This window comes from Pezoporus wallicus, unplaced genomic scaffold, assembly GCF_028554395.1.
Source record: "Pezoporus wallicus isolate ANWC-B61680 ecotype Strahan unplaced genomic scaffold, APGP_CSIRO_Pwel_v1 contig_3820, whole genome shotgun sequence".
In the NCBI taxonomy this organism is placed as follows: Eukaryota; Metazoa; Chordata; class Aves; order Psittaciformes; family Psittacidae; genus Pezoporus; species Pezoporus wallicus.
In genome coordinates this window covers 195779-216087 of record NW_026643060.1, presented here as the reverse complement: position 1 = coordinate 216087, position 20309 = coordinate 195779, and the positions used below count along the sequence as shown (strand labels likewise).

Sequence of the window (20309 nt, the reverse complement as noted above, 5' to 3'; positions counted from 1 at the left end):
ACATTAAACTCACGACAAAATATTTTACCTACTTTAAACATTTCACTGATTAAGAGGAAACAAGACAAAACATTTGACACCAGTTTCTGACATAAATATTAATTTTAGCGATAGAGCCTTTTCTTACAAATGGTGTAAAGCAAACTATAGAGAGCTTCAAACAAAAAGGCAGATCAAATATTACATAAATAAAACATTCAAGAAGGTTCAGAGAACCTCATAAATTATTCTACTGGTATTTTGTTAGCTACTTTAGCATTATTTAAAAAAAAAAAAAAAAAGCAAACCCCCCCAAGCACCAAAATAACAAACTTAGGCAATTACATATAATTTCAATTTACAAAGTAGAACAACTCTGTCAATGAATGTTATCACTGAGAACAGGAGTCCAAGCCAATCTAAATTCTCCGAGGGTTTGTATTGCTGCAACAGTACACCACTGTTAAAAATGCCATTCTTCAGCATTCTGCAACAAGATCCAAAATACTCTTGAAAGGTGTTATTGATCTTTGGTTTTTTCTCACCTCTATAAAATGGAGATACAAGAAAATTTTTATAAATTTTTTATAAGAGCGAGTAGTGATAGGACAAGGAGGAACGACTTTAAACTGACAGATGGGAGATTTAGAGTAGGTATTAGGAAGAAGTTCTTCCCTATGAAGCACTGGCACAGGGTGCCCAGAGAAGCTGTGGCTGCCCCATCCCTGGCAGTGTTCAAGGCCGGGCTGGACGGGGCTTGAAGCAACCTGCTCTAGTGGAAAGTGTTGCTGCCTGTGGCAGGGGGTTGGAGCTGGATGGTCTTTGAGATATCTTCCAACTCAAACCATCCTGGAATTCTATGATTCTGTGAAAATATCAGTGCAAATGTTGACACAAAGCACTGCACAATTTCACAAAACACTGCAGTACGGAAAGACATCCCAATGAACACTGCCCCACACATCTGAATCACAGAAGAAATGATGCCCACCCAACCCATATGCAGCATCTCCCTGTACAGAGTGTGCACGTCAAAGATGGTGAAAATTGCCAGAGAGATTTTCACAAAATTGCCAGAGATTTTTTCCCCTTCAGAAAAGGGACTGAACAGAGAGATCAACTTCCTAATAAACATAGGGATTAATTTAGAGTCATTAACTGAAAATCTTACCCTTTATATCCTGCCAGGTGGCACTGGAGGGTTCAAATGCTCTCTAGTATTTCCCTAGTTCAGTTCTCCCTCTCCAAGCACCAGCCCTGGTTGGATTACATTGGATACTGTTCCAGTGCTCCAGCCTGAACAGCACTGAACTGACACCAAGCACAATCCAGTGGGTTGCAAATTCTGATGGCCTCTCTTTTTTTCCCCCAGTCAGTTCAGGGGCAAAGGCTGAAAACAGAACTGACAACATGCACATACAATAGTAGAAAAAAATATGATTACTTGCAACTGTAACCTGTAGTACTTCTTGGAAGGGTCAACATTTGTCCGTCCTTTCTGAAACGGATAAAACAACAAAATTACATTTCAGTGGTTACCTATTTTTTTTCACTCCACTCAAAAGATAGTTTATTTCTTCAGCTGTGAAATCTTTTCGGGTTCTTCTGTTGTTTAAAGTTTTTGTGTTTGTCTCCAGGGAACATTTTTCATTGTTCTGCGAATATTTATTTTGGTGAAATTAAAAATTATGTAAATTTGCATACTGTTTTGCATTCGGAAATAACACATTATTACTGGCAATACAATCTGAAGTAGTTCTAAAGAAATTATCACTTCGCCAAGATAACGATGGCTCTTCAAGGTTTCTCCACTGTCACCCATTTCCTGAAATACAGTAAGTATTACATTTCAATTTTTTTCACACCTTCATTTCTGTCATGCCTACATAGTTTAAATCTTTAGTATATTTCTGTTATTTCCATGCACATTTTCACTAATGCAGGAAAAAGCATACCTCCATATCTATTATTCAGAAAGGACTGTCAGTTGAAAATGCTTAATTCATTTCAGAGATAAATCAATATGACTGGAGTAGAATCAACAGAGGAATATCTCTAATGAAGTCCACTTTGGTAAAGGACTCCTGTTAAAGTTGACTTAAAAAGAATTCATGCAATTCACAGAGATTTTCTTTGGACATTTATAAATATGTGAGTGTTTTATTAGGCTTTGCATAACTAACCTCATCTCTTTCCACTGAATACTGGTGATTTTCTTTTAAGCACTGACATTCCAGGTTGCGCATTTCTTTGACTCTCTGCCTGTTCGAGTTAGCATCTTGGCTTTTTTGTAAAGCTATGAAATTGTGAACAAGGCCAGCTCTTAGTTACATTAAACTAACTGAAATCTACTGCTAAACTGAACACAGTGTTGCAAAGGAATGTTTACTCTAATGAACTTGAATATGTACATACTGTTTTATTAGGAATATCTCATTTTGTTTAGCTCTTTTTCTCATCATTGACATTAACACATGAGGATTGTTTATGCATTAGCAACTATCAAATTATAGGAACTAACTCCAACATCATTAATACTATGACTGAAGGTACCAGAACATACCTATTTTAATTATTAGCCATTTTGTCTCCAGTAGCAAGCACAGGTGCATTTCTCAAAGCCCTGGCCTAAATGCGAAGTCTGATCTGTAAGTTACACTTATTACAGAATTAATTTTCTGGTAATACTCACACTTTTTATACGTAGGTATCAAGTTACAGTCATTGGCCAAACTCGCATTTTTACTATGTCCATCTCTATTTGAAGTATTAGATTGTTTTTTTCTATCTGGAGTCAAAATAATACCTTTTAAAAAAAAAAAAACAAACAATAAAACATTATGCATTGTCCTGGGTTCAGCAGTAGCAGTCGTTTTTTCTCCTTCTTAGTAGCTGGTGCAGTGCTGTGGTTTAGACTTTTGGCCTGGGAACAATGCTGATAACACCGATGTTTTCAGTTGCTGCTCAGTAATGTTTACTCTGACCAAGGACTTTCTTAGTCTCATGCTCTGCTAGGGAAGAGGGGAAGATGGGAGGAAGCAGAAACAGGACACCTGATCCAAACTAACCAAAAAGGTAATCCACACCACAGCACATCATGCCCAGCATATAAACTGGGGGCAGTTACCCAGAAGGGCTAGATCACTGCTTCATCAAGCTGGCTATCAGTCAGCAGGTGGTGAGCGGTTGTAATCTCTTCCGTTGTTATTTTCGTTATCATTATTATTATTGGTGGTAGCAGCAGTGGTTTGTGTTACACCTTAGTTACTGGACTGTTCTTATCTCAACCCGTGGGAGTTACATTCTTTTGATTCTTCTCCTTATCCCTCCGAGAGCTGGGGGGACAAAAAGGGGGGAGTGAGAGAAAGACTGCGCGGCTGACTGAGTTTAAACCATGACAGTTCTTTTTGGCGTCCAGCGTAGGGCACGAAGGGTTGAGATAACGACAGATCTGACCAGAGTGTGTCTAATTGCATGTGTGATAAGCATTCATTGTTTCGGATTAATAGTCACTCGTCACAATGCTGATTTATTGGCTCTCAGAGTTGTTGCTCTTGATCTCACAATTTCAGCATGTTGTACCTTACTTAGAGCCGGTATTTGCTGTTTTAGTGTTTATTGGCTGGGGGCCTTGGGCTATTCTGGTGTTGTCATTCTGTTCATACCAGAGAGGGACAAATCATGGCAACGTGCTGGGGCTTGGCCTATGCTTACAGAGCCCTGTTCAACACTATCCAGCACCTTCAAAAGGAAAAAAATGTCCCTAGATCTGAGGGCAAAGCAACAGACAGCGCAGCTACTCCAGCTCCAAGCACAGCAGCTACACCAGCCCCAGTGATAAGTACAGCAGCTACTCAAACCCTGACTGAAACAGACAGTGCTGCTACTCCAGCTCCAAGCACACCAGCTTACCAGCCCCAGCAACAAGTACAGTAGCTACCCAAACTTCGACAACAACAAACAGCGCAGCTAATCCAACTCCAAGTACAGCAGCTATACCATAGGATCAATTCGTGCCAACATTGTTTGCCCCTGTACACAAGAGGAAAAGTCAAAAAGAGGCAAGAAAGATGAAGCAAGATGAAGAAACAATGTCCTCACCACCCGGGACAGCATCTGACCAGGAGTTTATTAGTATGTGAATAAGAGGAAGAATAGGTGATGTCTCAACCCTGGACCTCAACCAAGCTACAGAATATGCGAAAAGATTTTACCCGTAAACCAGAGGAGCACATCATCACCTGGCTGCTCCAATGCTGGGACAATGGGGCCAACAGTTGCGAACTAGAAGGTAGGGAAGCCAAGCAGCTGGGATCACTTGCTAGGGAAGGAGGAATTGACAAAGCAATTGCAAGAGAGAAAAAGTCCCTCAGCCTTTGGAGGTGGCTCTTGGCAGCTGTGAAAGGTTTCCATACAAGGACGATGTTATGAGTCGTTTGGCCAAGTGGATTACTCTAGAGAAAGGCATCCAATCTCGGAGGGAATCAGCCATTGTAGAGATGATCTATCATATAGATCATAACAGGGATGTACTCATAGATTGGCATAGATCCCTCATAACGGGGATGCCAAATAACGGGGATGTACTCATAGATCCAGATGAAGTCAAATGTACACAACCCATGTGGCAGAAATTTACACAGAATGCACCATCATCATATGCCCATTCATTGGCAACAGTAATCTGGAATAACATAGTACCGCTAACAGTGGATGACATGATTCATAAACTCTGAGAGTTTAAAGACAATCTCACCCCTTCCATCATCTCAGCTGTGGAAAAACTGTCCCAGGAGTTCAAACAATTGAGAGACAATCTATCAGATCTATTCAGCTCCCCACGTGTACCAACACACATCTATGCTATTAACAAAAGGCGTCTGCTGCTTGAGAGAGAAGACACAGAAGGTATACGCCACAGGCCACCCTGTGGTTTTACCTGCAGGATCATGGAGAAGACATGACAAAGTGGGATGGAAAACCTATCTAGACTTGTTCTCCATATGGGACCTCAAGGGGATTTGATTTTAGGGGAAAACAGCCAATGAACTCAATTGTATGCTGTTGTGTGCTATGTAGCACTTTTATAGCCCACCAACTAGATGTCTTCAGGTCACCAGCGACTGGCCCTGACTTCCCTCCAACCGTCATCCCAACATCCTGACTGAGTTTAAAACACAACATGCATCTTTCTTAAAAAAAAAGAAAAAAAACCCCAAAACATGGGTAGTGTTGTAGGAATTAAAATGTACGAGAACCATTTTTCTGAGCCAAACTGCTATCTGGTCTTTGAAGAGAGACTGGAAAAATCAGTTTACTTCAGAAAATATTTACTTGCTAAAGATAACATATTAGCGTATTAGGCTCTTGAAATTGAATACAGTTAGAATTTATTTATTTCTTTTAACAGACCTCCATAGCTATCATAGAATCATAGAATAGTTAGGGTTGGAAAGGACCTTAAGATCATCTAGATCCAAACCCACTGTCATGGACAGGGACACCTCACACTAAACCATGACACCGAAGGCTCTGTCCAACCTGGCCTTGAACACCACCAGGGATGGAGCATTCACAACTTCCCTGGACAACCCATTCCAGTGCCTCACCACACTTACAGTAAAGAACTTCTTCCTCATATCCAATCTAAACTTCCCCTCTTTAAGTTTGAACCCATTACCCCTTGTCCTATCACTACCCTCCCTAATGAAGAGTCCCTCCCCAGCATCCTTACAAGCCCCTTTCAGATACTGGAAGGCTGCTCTGAGGTCTCCACGCAGCCTTCTCTTCTCCAGGCTGAACAGCACCAACTTTCTCAGCCTATCTTCATATAGGAGGTGCTCCAGTCCCCTGATCATCCTTGTGGCCCTCTTCTGGACTTGTTCCAACAGTTCCATGTCCTTTTTATGTTGAGGACACCAGAACTCTACACAATACTCCAAGTGAGGTCTCACGAGAGCAGAGTAGAAGGGTATGATCACCTCCTTCAACCTGCTGGTCACGCTGTTTTTGATGCAGCCCAGCATATGGTTGGCTTTCTGCTGTGAGCGCACACTGAAGCCGGCTCATGTTAAGTTTCTCATTGACCAACACCCCCAAGTCTTTCTCCACAGGGCTGCTCTGAATCTCTTCTCTGCCCAACCTGCAGCTGTGCCTGGGATTGCTCTGACCCAGGTGTAGGACCTTGCACTTCTCATGCTTAAACTTCATAAGGTTGGCATCAGCCCACCTCACAAGCGTGTCAAGGTCCCTCTGGATGGCATTCCTTCCCTCCAGCGTATCAACCGAACCACACAGCTTGGTGTCGTCGGCAAACTTGCTGAGGGCGCACTCAATCCCACTGTCCATGTCACCAACAAAGATGTTGAACAAGACCAGTCCCAACGCTGATCCCTGAGAGACACCACTCGATACTGGTCTCCAGCCAGACATCGAGCCATTGACCACAGCTGTTTGTGTGCAGCCATCCAGCCAGTTCTTCATCCACCGAGTGGTCCATCCATCAAATTGATGTCTCTCCAATTTAGAGACAAGGATGTCGTGTGGGACAGTGTTGAACACTGCACAAGTCCAGGTAGATGACATCAACTGCTCTGCCCCTGTCCATCAGTTCTGTAGCCCCATCATAGAAGGCCACCAGATTGGTCAGGCAGGATTTCCCCTTAGTGAAGCCATGCTGGCTGTCAGCAAGCACCTTGTTGTTTTTCATGTGCCTTAGCATTCCTTCCAGGAGAATCTGCTCCAAGATTTTGCCAGACACAGAGGTGAGACTGACTGGTCTGTAATTCCCCAGGTCATCCATTTTCCCCTTCTTGAAAATGGGGGTTATATTTCCCTTTTTCCAGTTGTCGGGAACTTCACCTGACTGCCATGATTTTTCAAATATGATGGACAGTGGCTTAGCAACTTCATTCGCCAGCTCCTTCACGACCCACGGATGGATTTCATCACGTTCCATGGACTTGTGTACATTCAGGTTCTTAAGATGGTCTCGAACCAGATCCTCTCCCCTACAGTGGGCCCAAGGTCGTCATTCTCACAGTCCCTGCATCTGCATTCCAGGACTTCGGTGGTGTGGTCAGAGCATTTGCCAGTGAAGACAAATAAGTCATTAAGAACCTGAGCCTTCTCCAAATCCAGTTTAGCCAGTTCTCCTGATGGCTTCCAGAGAGGGCCCACATTGTCTCTAGTCTGTCTTTCATTTGCAATGTACCTATAGAATCCCTTCCTGTTATCTTTCACATCCCTAGCCAAGTTTAATTTAATTAATTAATTTCTGAATCTGGAGGGGAAAAAAATCTACTCGCTTTTACCAGAAATTAATTAAGTAAAATAATGATATTCACAACTCTACCTTGTTAGTAGTATCTTATTCAACACCTCATAATACAGGACAGGTAAATGTAACTCCAGTACTTAATTTTCTGACAGGTTGTTTTCAGTTACTTGCTCTAGTGTTGATGTATATGTTAAGGTTTACCCTTTTAGCTATTCAGGACACAGAGGCCCAAGTCCTTATCAGAGCTCCAAGCTGGAACAGAAACAGGTATGACAGGATAACATGGCTATAAATGTATAATAGAGTGATGCTGAATCCAGAAACAGGAACTGTACTGTGCTCTGGTCCTGACTATACCTCTCAATTTAAAATTAAAATAAAAAAAAAACTAATGCCACAAAGCTGAAGAATAGCAGATGGCAAGGAAGCAGCCCTGGCAGGATTTGAAGAAGTATCTTCAAAGTGCCAAATTCGTTCTGAACTAATGTGCATAACGCAATATCAGGATTACAAAATCGCATTTTTCTGGCCTGTAGATATACAGATTTTTTCACAGAATCTACAGAAAAACCCACAACATAATTTCCTATCCACAGCTTCTCATGCTAAACTTCTGCAAAAGAATTATTTGGTAAAGGCTTTTTGCATTAATTTCTAAACCAAGCCCTTACTTTGAAAATCATCCATTTCACTCCTAAAAGTTGGTATTTCTGCATGTACTCTTTTTTTCTTCTTTGGGGTCAGTAGTATTTCTGCAAAATATAAGATGGATACCAGTAAAAATGCCAGTAAGTAATAACTGTTTAATTTTCAAAGTGCTCCTTTAAACAACAACAACAAAAAAAAATACAGGATACGCTTTAATTTCATTCATTAAGAACTATAAGCCTCTCATGTCCATAAATATATAATATTAGAATGAAATTACCTTGTTATAATGTCATACATTCATTCACACTTACTTCAACTTAATATATTCTCTTTATTAGTACCCGAATAAGCCCTTACTTTGAGAACTATCCAGTCTGCTCCTAAAAGTTGGTGTTTCTGTATGCAGTCTTTGTTTCTTCTCAGGGGTCAGCAGTATTTCTGCAAAATATAAGATGGACACCAGTACAAATACCATTAATAACTGTTTAATTTTCAAAATGCCTCTTTTAAACCAAATAAATACAGGATGCACTTTTATTTTATTAAGAATTATAAGCCTCTCACATGCATAAATATGTAATATTAGAATGAAATCACTTTGTTATAACATAACATATATTATATAACAATATAAGATATAACAATATAATATAAGAAAGACACAAGATCCTCAAACAGAAGTTCCTAGTTCTCATCTTGCATAGTACAAATCATTGGTAAATCAAATTAAATGAGTGAGTTTACAGGAGCAGGACAATCAGAATCAAACTAAAATAAGTTCAGTATTTTAAATACTATTTACAACAATAGTTACAATTACTAAAAAATACAATCATAATTACTCTCAGAAGCTGCATATCTCCTATTGTTACAAACAGTCAATTTGAGAAGCTCCTTTTTACGTCTTTCTTCTGCTTCCAGAATGACTTTGTGATGGTCACACTGGTATGGACAACTTTGCAACACCTTGGTAAAGGTTTTACTATTGAAGGACAGTTCTCCTGCTTTACAACCTGGAAAAACACCAGGATATTGTAGAAACAGCAAGCATGAATGCTATAGAAGCCATCACAAAATCCAGTGTTATTTTGACACCATGATCTATAACTTAACCTCCATTTTCCATATACACATCTCAAAAGACATAATACTTTTGTGTGCCTTCTTGTTTTGTACTTGCTCTTTTACACTGCACTTCAACTCCAGAAGGACTAAATGAGGCATGGATCCTCTAGGGAAGTGAAAATATTAGTGGGACTGGAAGAAAGGTGCTTCAGTTCCCTTTGCAGATTTATCCAGGAGCCAAAATATAAAAGATGTCTTTGCTATTTTTTTAAACTTTCTGTGTTATAACAGTTACCTGTATTAACCTGAATAAACAATGTCTATCTTACAAATTTCCTCACAGGAAGCCTTCCTGTTTGGTTTTGGGGACATTCCTAGGGTAATGTATGGTTTAGTTATTCTTGGATGTTCTCATAGTTAGTTACATCAGCTGAAGGTGAACTTCTGCACTGTGTGGAGTTACAAGAACATCACTGGAACATAACTACAATATTCTAGCCTAAAATAAAGCAGTGCTAAAGATCAAGTTGAATTTAGTTTGACAGCTGTATGCCTACATGACGTTCAAAGGTGGCTTACGGTGCTTCACACTCCCCCCCCCCCCCTTTTTTTTTTCTTTTTAAATCAAGATACACAGGCTTAATTACAAAATACACTTACAAACCCTGAGTGCCAGCAGCATTCTTAGAACATACTGATAAACTGTGTTTAGGAATTAGAAGATGGGATAACTGAAGGCTGCAATCAGGGATTACTGTAAAACTGACAGACTGTACTTAATAGCAGTAACGCAGAGAAAACAGAAGGGCTGCAGAGTATTTAGGAGGCTTAGAAGAGGAATACATGAGGGAACTGAGCAGGGCTCCAAGATTTTCCTCGCTCTTTCCAATCAGAGAAAGGAGGAAAGCACGCACTCGTAAGTGCTCTTGTAATAGCATGTCATCTTTTAAGCTGTTGTATACTATGTTAGTAAACCCACATTAAAAGGTAACTAGACTGAAACTGGCATATGTAAGCTTTATTTCAATATTTAGTTTTTATTAGTGGGACAGGAAAAGGAAAGGAAGCTGTTAAGAATTGCATAATGGATAATCCTGTAGATGTGTTAAAATCTCTGTAAGCCTCCTTTTATGAACTCAAGAAAGAAAGACCTAGGATAGTATTTACCTGAACACCTGAAATCTGCCATTTTCTGGGATGTAGATGTAGCTGAAGTACTTTTTTCTCCTTTGGTTATCTCCGAGTGTTGATCTAAATTAGGAAGGAAAAAAAAACACCAAGAAAACGCAACTGATCTTTTCCCATGGCAATCATGCATCAGCACACCTATATTCAACTGTATTTACTATCTCTAGGTTATTAAAGTTTAATTTACATAACAGCAAAAACTCCAAATGAAATTCCTCAATTTAAATGGATCACATTTATGTTTTTGCAAATCCAGAATAATTACATTTAATTCAGTGCTTTTTTCATCATTCTCCCAAAGCATATTGCTTGTACTTGAACAGAGCAAAACAATCCTGCAAACTTACATTGCTTAACTAAGCTCTATAAACTTTATTTCTATATGGAATCAGATGCTGAAAAATGTGATGTGCTGGAATAATACTTATTCTCAATTTTAATAGGTATAACCTGGAGATAACCTTGGTGGCTTGTAAAGCTACCATTCTGGCAAATACTAATCTAATGAATAATTATAAATTCTATAAATTAACAGGAAACTAAATTATGAATAAAGATTTGATCAAACACGTCCCAGTTTTGAAATAAATGTATCAGACTAAAAAGATCAATACAAATCTGAAAAACATCTATCTTAAGCACATCTTCAACATGTAGGAAAAGCTTTAAGCAAGTCATGCTCACAGGCAGGTTCTATCCCCGGTCTTACAATGACAGAGCCTTACACATTTTCTATTACTGGCTTTCATTGTTCAGTATAGACTGCATTCAGACTAAAATGAAAACATTTATCTGTGATACATTTATGTGAATAGTTAAAATCAACTAAAAAAAAAAAAGAAGCTAAAATATGTATTAGAAGAAAAGGAAAATAAATATTCTCCTAGTAAAATTGCACACACTATAAAATTCCCAAACTATGCAAACAGTTAAGTGATACATTACACAATGTACTCCATCATCTAACGATACATAAATTTTGATTAAAAAAAAGTGATAAAAACACACACACCTAATAAAATCTCATCAAGAACAAGATTATTTAAGAAAGGAATATGTCTATTTATACCTGATGTGCATGTCTGTTTCACGTTTTTAATGATCTCTGCTGGTTTCTTAAATAATTGTTCACTGGGAAGATCAGAATGTAAACAGTGGGAAAAATAAAATATCACATTTTCAAACATATATTTACTTGTAAATCAATACATACATTCCAAAGGCAAAACAAAACACATATTAAACATATAAAAGATTAAACTTAAAAAATTCTAATTATTCCATGTTACTGGGGTTGTAGTATCCAGGATGTAATCACTGTGTGTTGGAACTCGGTTTACCAGAGCCCTGTGATAAACACTCCTTGCAGTGCTGTTTAGCACTGGGAGTGCAGTGCTTTCAAGGGAAGCTGACTCATTTGCAATCCTGATTAACGTAAGGATTGCTTAGTGCACACAAAACTTTCACAATCTCTTCCAAATACTGTAGCCTTCAATAGAGGTAGCAATTGCTCTAAAAGGCAATTGATATTTTTTCTTACACTGACTAACTCCTATGCTACCTATGTACTCCTGTGATATGGTGATCATACATTTTTCTATGTCATTGACTACCTCCAAATGCTGCAGGAGCAGGGAGCCTGATCCATGGTTATCCTTGGTTAACTCCTTTTGTGTCACAAATACACATGCAAGGAGAAAGCTTTCCTCCTCCCCCCTCCTCCCAAAAAAAGTCTTAATAGTTTTGTGCTTCAGAGTCCAGAAGAACAAATAATCTGTGTCAAATTATGCTAATCAGTAGCAAAGCAAAATTTATCTGAATGTACCAGGGAAAGTAATTTCGGTGGTTGTTGCAAAGGTACAATATAATGCATGCAAGGAAGCTGCACATGAGCAGGGTTCAGCCAGCCACATTTGTGTGAGAGTAACGAGCAAGAGAACAATGAATGACTAAACAAGGCTCTATCTTTCTCTTCCCATGGAGGGAAGCAATTGAATATGAGGGGAGAAAAGCAGGGAGTGAAGGCTTTTTTCTGTAGCTCGTAAGCACTCCATTTTTTTTGCAGAGCAGATCTGTAACTCCTGTTTTCCTAGGAAATGCACATAAAAGAATTCTTTGTGGCTTCATCCAAATCAATGGTTGAAATTTTGATCTACTAAATCAGCGAGAATTTTGAGGCAAAAACAATGGATGATTTTTCATCAATATGTTGAAGACATTAGGCCTGTACTGGCTTCCTCTACAATGTCAGAAGCTATTATTTAGAGAAAAAGATGGTACTTTATTACTACCATGCCTATCATCTTCAATCTGTGACTTCAAAAACACTTCCACAAAATACTCTCTAATGAGCCACCAAAAGCCTATGCCTTTCCACTAGCAGAAAAAAAAAAAAAACTACTTAGTAAAAGCTAATGTAAAAGGCTAACATTCAATTTAAAAATTATTAAAGAAAAACAAGTTAGTATTTCTGCTTAGGTTTAAGACACTTACCTTACTTGAATAGATTGATTTTTTACACAAGTAGTTCTTTCATTTATACTATGACTTTGTAGTACACTATCTGTTTGCAGTTCATTAACTGAACACAGACTATTCCTCTGTTCACTTTGTCTCACAGAAGCATTTACTAGATTCATAGGGTTAACTATTTCATTTTTCAGTGCAGAAGAATTTACAGATGGAGAAAGAACCTGATCATCTGACTGTGGACAATGTATTTCTTTATGTGTTCTTGGTATGTAAGTTTCTGGATCAGCAGGATTCACCTCACAGTATTTGGATGCTTCAGCACTGGCTTCTGAGGATCTTTCTACAAATACTCCTCCTTTCGCACTTTCCTGTATTGAAAAACACTAGTCAGTGACTATAGAAGCTCCATAAAAATATTAAATAATTCTATTAACAAGATTAAGTAAGATAGACAAGTCTAACTCTGGAGGTAACAGAAATTTCAGAGAAGCTTCAGAAACCCCTGAGTTAAGAGCCCACAAGACAGTGCTGCTGAAGGTGTTGAAAGGGTAGTTACTAAGTGGTAATTCCAGGCTGAAGCACTGGATTTGCTACTAATATGAGGCACTTCTAGAAATGAAAGTATTTAAGATCCAGCTGAATAACTAAAAAACTTGCAGTTCCACACCCAGAGATAACATGCAGTTATATAGCACAAGGAAAATATGCAACAACTTTATTTTAGTTTATGCCCTCATTTTCCATTATCATCTATCTCACAGCTGTACAACCATGGGCATGTCATGGTTGCAAATATTAAAATTATTGCTTCAAATATTTGGCAATTAAAAATAAATCCAACTCTTTTTTCTCCAATCTAAATGATTTCAAATTTGTAGAAAATCTGGTTTTACAATAAATTGAAATGCTTCATAAAAACACAGATGCCTATATTCTCCAATTGCCCTGCATGCTTCTAAATCTGTATGATATAATGGTAGAAGTTGCAGGTTGCATTTTCACACACATCCCATGTTTTCCCTACTTTTCTAGCTGACACTGAAATAACCTTAAGTGTTTACATTTTATTTAACCCAAACCCTGGAAAAAATTGCTTAGTTTTATCTACTTTGGTAAATGGGCCAACCTCATTACACTCTTTTTCAAGCAAGTTTGTTCTGTATAAAATTTCTTTTGCTTCCTTCCAGTAGTCTTCTAGACTTCTTTTTCTGACTTGCATGTCCAACTCCTCTGTATTGGTTGCATTTAATGAATTATAATTTATTTTCAGGAACAATTGTTTAGCTTTATAAATCATAAAAAATAAAACTATTAATATTACAAGCTTTTTTAAATGAACATTTCAATAAGCATTATATTTTAGTATGCTGAGGGACAGCCCCAATAATTTAATGCAAAATATAACCCTGAATAATAATTTTAATATAATTGAATGTACATGTAAATGTTAATAAAATTAAAATATAAAGTGCAGTTACAAGAGGTGAGGTTGCAATTATAGTTGCTATAAGCTTTTTACACAATAATGCTCTGCTTTAAGAAACTCTTGTCATGGACTTAATCCTCATTCTATAGGTCTGTTACCTATATATGTCTCTGCTTTTTTTAAGAAACAGCTCCATATTAATGGGCACTGAAAATCACTACACCCCCTCAATCTTATACAAAACTCTTAGTTATGTTTGTAGCACAAAAATGTAGATACATGCTTTTTTACTAATTATCAACTGCATAATACTTCCACGCTTTAGAGATTAAAGGACATGTCTTTCTGTATTCTACAGCTAATTAAAAACAAAAAAAAAGCATAAAAAAACATTTAAAAGGATACTTCAAAATACACCTTATTTAAAAAAAAACAACAACAAAGTATTTTTTTCATGTTGCGAAATAACTGTAGTCATGGTGATTTTGGGCTTGATTATCGACCAGCTTAGCCTTTATAAATAAGGGTACGTACCAAGGAATAGAGTACCAACTGTGTGTTAGATGACAATGCTAATATTTGCACAGAATTTATAGATGGGAAAGCTTTCAAGAACTGGCCCTACATACATAGATTTCACAAATGCACCATTGCAACACTGTTGGAATTTTTACTTTTCTTTCTTGTGCCTAAATGCTGTTATCAGTCCATGGTAGTAAACGTGCAACTTTTCTGCAGAAAACGAACATCACTTGAAGTACAGAGAATTACAAAGTTGCTACAGTGAAAATCACTTAGAAAGTCAACAGAACTTAAAAACAGAAATAATATCTGTATTTTTTAAAGCAGTAACAGAAAGCTTACTCATTTGTTTGCAGTTTTTAAGCACAAAAGTAGCCACTTTGTTTAGTTCCTCATCCTGAGACTCAGTTAATAACTGAATCATAAGTGGAAGACCATTATTCTGGAGCAGCTCACACTGGTTTTCTTCTAAAACAGGATATTGTAAAGGAAAATAGATTGTTTTTAGTTTCATACACAGTTTCATTGTGGATCCAAGCATGCTGTAATGACCTCTTACCTGGGTTGCAGCAAAAGCACTTTCAATCACACAGGATAATTTGACCATAGCTCAAAGCTATTGTAAGAAAATTGAAGGAGGACTGAGATGAATTGTGATAGAGATACAAACTCATTTAACTGTTGCCTAAAAAATCTGAATTCTGGCTTCTGTATTTCTTTTCCTCTGGTATATACTCCTAAAGTATATACACTATATTTATGTAGATCTTGAGATGCAGAAATATCAGAAGTTTGTAACTGGCAAAAGTCAAATAAAATTAGTAGTTTAACCCCAATCTAGCTAATCTGTTCCTCCTCATTAACTATGTAATTAGCTATATTTTTTACTGTGATGTCATTTGTTGTATATATTCATACACCTGCCAACTTCCTAAAAACTAATTCTTTGTTGTCTAAATAAAACAAGGGAATAAGAAAAACAAATGAAATATGGTTATTTTGTTACTGGTGACATTTTAAGAGAAACTTTCATTCTGTTGGTTTTATCATATTTCTATTTGAAAGACATTTTCCATTAAGCTATTTTAGTTAATTCTTCATGAAAAAGCATCTTTAAATCTGATTTATGACCTACTGAGCTTACTATTGGACTTGTTATTGACAAAGGATGATAATCAATGAGGATTTTGAACATAATCCTTTTTTCTTGCATCTCTGAAATACACGTGAAAAAACAGTAGTATAAATAATGATCAGTATTTCACAAGTTCCCATTCTGTTGCTTTTACTGCCATAAAATACCAACTGAAGTGTTAAAAGTTTCCATCCTTGGGAAAGCCCTGAGGAGCCTGGCAAAAATACTTCAGGATTACCTAGTGCTTACATTACTTCAACACTAATACCTTTACATAGCTTTTAAAAGAAATTAACAGCTATGTAAGCAGTGGACAGAAGCTGTATGTATCAAGGACCATTAAAACAAAGCTCAAAAAGACTTGTGTGGCGTGATGTCTTGTAGTAGCTTTCATGTCTGGATGAATTTTATCCTGTAATACCTAAGACCAGCTCTGAATTCCTGCATAATAGTTTGCTTTTTCTATATATTAATATTACATTATTTAAAAGAATTTCCCTTCATTTTCCAGTCTTGATAAATGATACCATTGAAGTTGTTAGTTTGTAACAATTCAATTGAGACTGATAGAAAGAAAAAAAATGTATCTTACCACAAACTTCAGTACAGTGTCCAATGGTTAGAATAATACTAATTTTTTCTCTTGTATCCAGAGTGTCATTGGACAGCAGCTTTAGTAGCTCTGACACAGTGTGGTACTTTGTCAAGACAATACCTATGGTAGCTATTATGTAAAAAATAATATGAAGAAAAATAAACACAATAATAAGGATATAGGCATCATCCAAACATAAAATGCTGTTTTTCAAGGGAACTCTGCAGCCCTCTAAAAGCCTTGGGTCTGCACAGTCCTTCTCTTTCATTTTAATACTTTAAGTCATCACATCCCTCCTGGAGCAGCAGTTCTGCCCCATAGCCGACGCAGCACTTTCTCCCAGATTGTGTGGTATAGAGATGTGGCAAAATACCTGACTAACAAGGGCTTTGCAATGTGCAGGTTTTGTAGACCTCTGCTCAGTCCACATCTTTTATCAGCTCCAGAATACAGCAAAAGAGTAGAATAAGGTTTGACACATGGATTATCTGCCAGAAAAATGCTAAGAATGTTTCTGATACAGGGCAACCTCTTCCTGAAACCAGGAACACCACTGCTAGTACATACATGCTGACACCTAATCCTGTCCCAGATAAACTTCTCTGAAATAAGCTCAAAACTAGTGCAGGTATATGCTTTTAAACTTTTTTTTAACTTCCATTCACAAGCATTTAAGAGCACAAGTGTCAAATTTAATAGCCACGGCCAACAGCACAGATTGATCAGGCTCACAGGGTTCTCAAAATCTGATGCAATACGCAAAGACCTCATTAGGATAGCACTCTCCAGACAGTAGATCAAAGTGAAGATGTGTTATGCAAAAATGCCACATCTGTTCAGTTCCACACCTGAGTTACTAAAGCCTCCCAAAGCTTACAAAGGTTATTAGTTTAGGCACAGGTCTATAGAAACAGATCTCTAACTTCAGGATCCAAGCTGACTGCCACACACACAGTTCTCAGCTTTACTTACACAAAACTAGCATCTTATTTTTAATTTTCAGTCTTGTTTAAATTACATTATTTCAGCAATAATGGGAAAGTAACCCACCTCAGATGAACTGAACTGCTCCCCATATACTTGTTTGAATTTAAAAAAAAATCTGCAATATCAATGTATGTGATTTAATGCCCTCCAGCATCCATTCTTATCACTTTTCAATGAAAAACAGACCTGAAAAATTTCATTTTAAAATTAGCATATATAAAAAATGGTAATGCTCTTTTCACTCACAGTCATTAGCAACGCAGGCATCCAGAGTCTTTGTTACTGCTATTGCAAGTTTAATGCTGGAGTGACTCATATTGGAATCATGCGTAAGCCTGGTGAGAACTCTAGCTAATGTATCCAGTCCCCCAACAGAAACAAAATATTTCTGCACATATGCTGAGTAAAAAAAAAAAAACAAGAAACAAAGTGAAAATGTCTTAAATAATACGTGTTGCAAACTGTTTTAGCATTTTAGCAATTAGGCTCATCACAATTTTTTCTGTGACTGTATTAACCATTACATTTCCACCCATGTAACTGAAGTTAAATATATGCTAGTCTCAAGGAATGTAGTAATTGTCATACAAAATAGTTACAAGGAACACATGGCCTTAATGCTTGCATGCAAATAGCAAACCTTATGCCCAAGTTCTACCAACGTCACTGTTTTCAGAGATGTAACATCTTGTATTTGTAAAATACTTTTAATCAAAACAGCTTCCAAAATTTCTTTACTAACCTCACTAAATGTAGTCAGTTTGTAGCTATTTGTGGACTTAAGCACAATGAATACACTGTAAATGAAGATGGTGGAATACAGTTTTCACAGTTAAAGTTGGAAGAACAGCAACAACAACAACAACAAAAAAATCAAACATTTAACTATCTAATTAAACTTATTTTTCCAAAAACAAAAAATTATTTAGAGCTCGAGCTGCACTTACAGTTATTTGCAACTGTGAGACCAACAAATGAACAAATAGGACGAACTATCTCAGGCTTTGTGCAACTTTCCAGCCACTCTTTGGCATATGGGAAAACTGAAGAGCAAATGTTTTGATTATATTCTAGAAAAGTGAAAACAAATAATTCCCAATCAAAATGTATTATTAAATTTCAGTTGAATATTAAAAAATTAAACCCAACAATCATTGACAAAAACTAAAACAAACTGTTACCACTTTGGAGAAATACTTTAAACTTTTGTCACAATTTTAACAGCAACATTCTTACCATTCTGGGGATTGTTAACACAGGCACAGAGAGTACTGCAGACTGAGGACCACAGCTGATAGCACTGATTAGTATCTTCATCTGACAGATTGATCTCAGATGCGGAAAGCGTTGTTCTGTTAAGAACAATGCAAACAAGTCCCAAATAGTCAAGCAAACCTAACTGTTGAATAGTCTATCATTTTATGTTTAAATTGCAACTGCCCACCTGAATAACTGTAGCAGTAGGCCAATGCAGCCTGTATCTCTGACATAGGTTTGCCCACTTACTAAAAAAGAACACATGCAAGACTCCTAAGACATATGCAACTTGAGACAAAATCTTAATGTCAAGTTTAATTTACATATATACATTCTTTTCCCATTTCCTAAGCATATATCCCACCCCCAAAAAAAAAAAAAAACCGAAATCACAACAAATGCCAATGCATTGGCAAAAATGTTCAATTTCTGTGTCTGTTTTTTATTATATATTGTCAGTAACGACTGGTTTGCATTATTTTTTAACTATAATTTCATTTTTAGTACTAAACCACTTTCTGCTATTTAAGGAAATCCCAGTGAATGATGATCTATTTACACAATTCAGGTTCAGTTACCTGCAATCATTCATCTTTAGAAATTAACTTTACCAAAACATTACTTATTGAAAGTTTCAAGTTTCTGTATTGCAGATTGTCAAATAGAAAAAAAAAATGGTGTAACACAGAAAAAAAAAAAACAAAATAAAATGAACTTACTATTATTGGAAACCAGTGCTAAGATGACATAAACAGACATTCTTTTCAAGTTCACACCAGAATTCTTATTAATTAAAAATGAAATGAGGTCTTCAAACAATGCAGCAGTACACAAAGTTTGTTGACAATAAACTGAAACCAAAAATAAAAATCATTAAGTCCTAAAACAAGCCATTCATAAACCTAACTTATATTTGTAATATATTTACTAGAGTCTCAGTTGCATCCCATTATGTGATGAGTGGAGACAAACCAGGACAACAAGGTGGCTGAGGGCTTCTCCTGTAGTCAGTGCTAAACCAGCCAGGACCTAGGCAAACTCTGGAACAATTCACAAGTCATTTAACACTTGCTGCTAAGGAAGATAAGTAGCACAGCCGTCTGGTATCATCAAGGCATGCTGCCTACACAATTCAGCAAGGTATTACTCCAAATCTGGGGATAGACTGTGACACAGTGGCATTCCTACTCCCCCTTGCTTGATCTGAGAATCTTATTATGAGATTTTCTGCGACAAAAATGTAACAGAAACTAAGCACAGCAGAGGTAATGGTTACCCAGAAATACAAATAATATTACTTATTACCATTACTCTCCATTGTAATTCCTAATGTAAACAAAGCTGCTTCCTTTACTATGCCATGAATACTTGACTTTGCAAGATCATTTACAAACATCAAACCACCAATTTCTCGAAAATATTCACTTGCTTCACCTATAACATTAAAAAAAAGAACAAAATTAAAGTTTTGCTTTTATTTCTCTTTAAAATTAAAACCTTTCAAGATCCTTTAGGTTTTGTGGTTTTTTTTTTTTACAGTGACAATCAACTTAACATATATTAACATAATGACTGTATTTTTTCTAAGGAAAAACTCTTCTTACTGTTTTGTTGACAAATTGAGTAAATAGTGATCAAAGTGTCTTTCTGAGATAGAGGGCAGTCCATCTGGTATTTAAGGCATTCAAGCAATAAGTTCAGATCTGTTTTCACATCTATGAGCAAACACAAAAAACTTCATGAAAATTGTCAG

At 36.9% G+C, this 20309-nt stretch overlaps 1 protein-coding gene across 1 annotated transcript in view; it reads right to left on the bottom strand.

The window, feature by feature from the left end:
- Positions 1-232: 232 nt before the first annotated feature.
- The window catches only part of TERB1 (telomere repeat binding bouquet formation protein 1), a 24177-nt gene continuing 4100 nt past the window's right edge, over positions 233-20309 (bottom strand). The window contains 21 exon segments of the mRNA XM_057396587.1: positions 233-526; positions 1424-1528; positions 1530-1652; positions 2163-2275; positions 2672-2785; positions 7930-8010; positions 8267-8347; positions 8752-8922; positions 10142-10225; positions 11232-11293; positions 12656-13002; positions 13761-13918; positions 14925-15050; positions 16310-16441; positions 17546-17698; positions 18247-18369; positions 18536-18651; positions 18744-18804; positions 19276-19407; positions 19862-19990; positions 20161-20271. Of these exon segments, the coding sequence (XP_057252570.1) occupies positions 521-526; positions 1424-1528; positions 1530-1652; positions 2163-2275; positions 2672-2785; positions 7930-8010; positions 8267-8347; positions 8752-8922; positions 10142-10225; positions 11232-11293; positions 12656-13002; positions 13761-13918; positions 14925-15050; positions 16310-16441; positions 17546-17698; positions 18247-18369; positions 18536-18651; positions 18744-18804; positions 19276-19407; positions 19862-19990; positions 20161-20271 (2528 nt within the window). The 3' untranslated portion in view covers positions 233-520.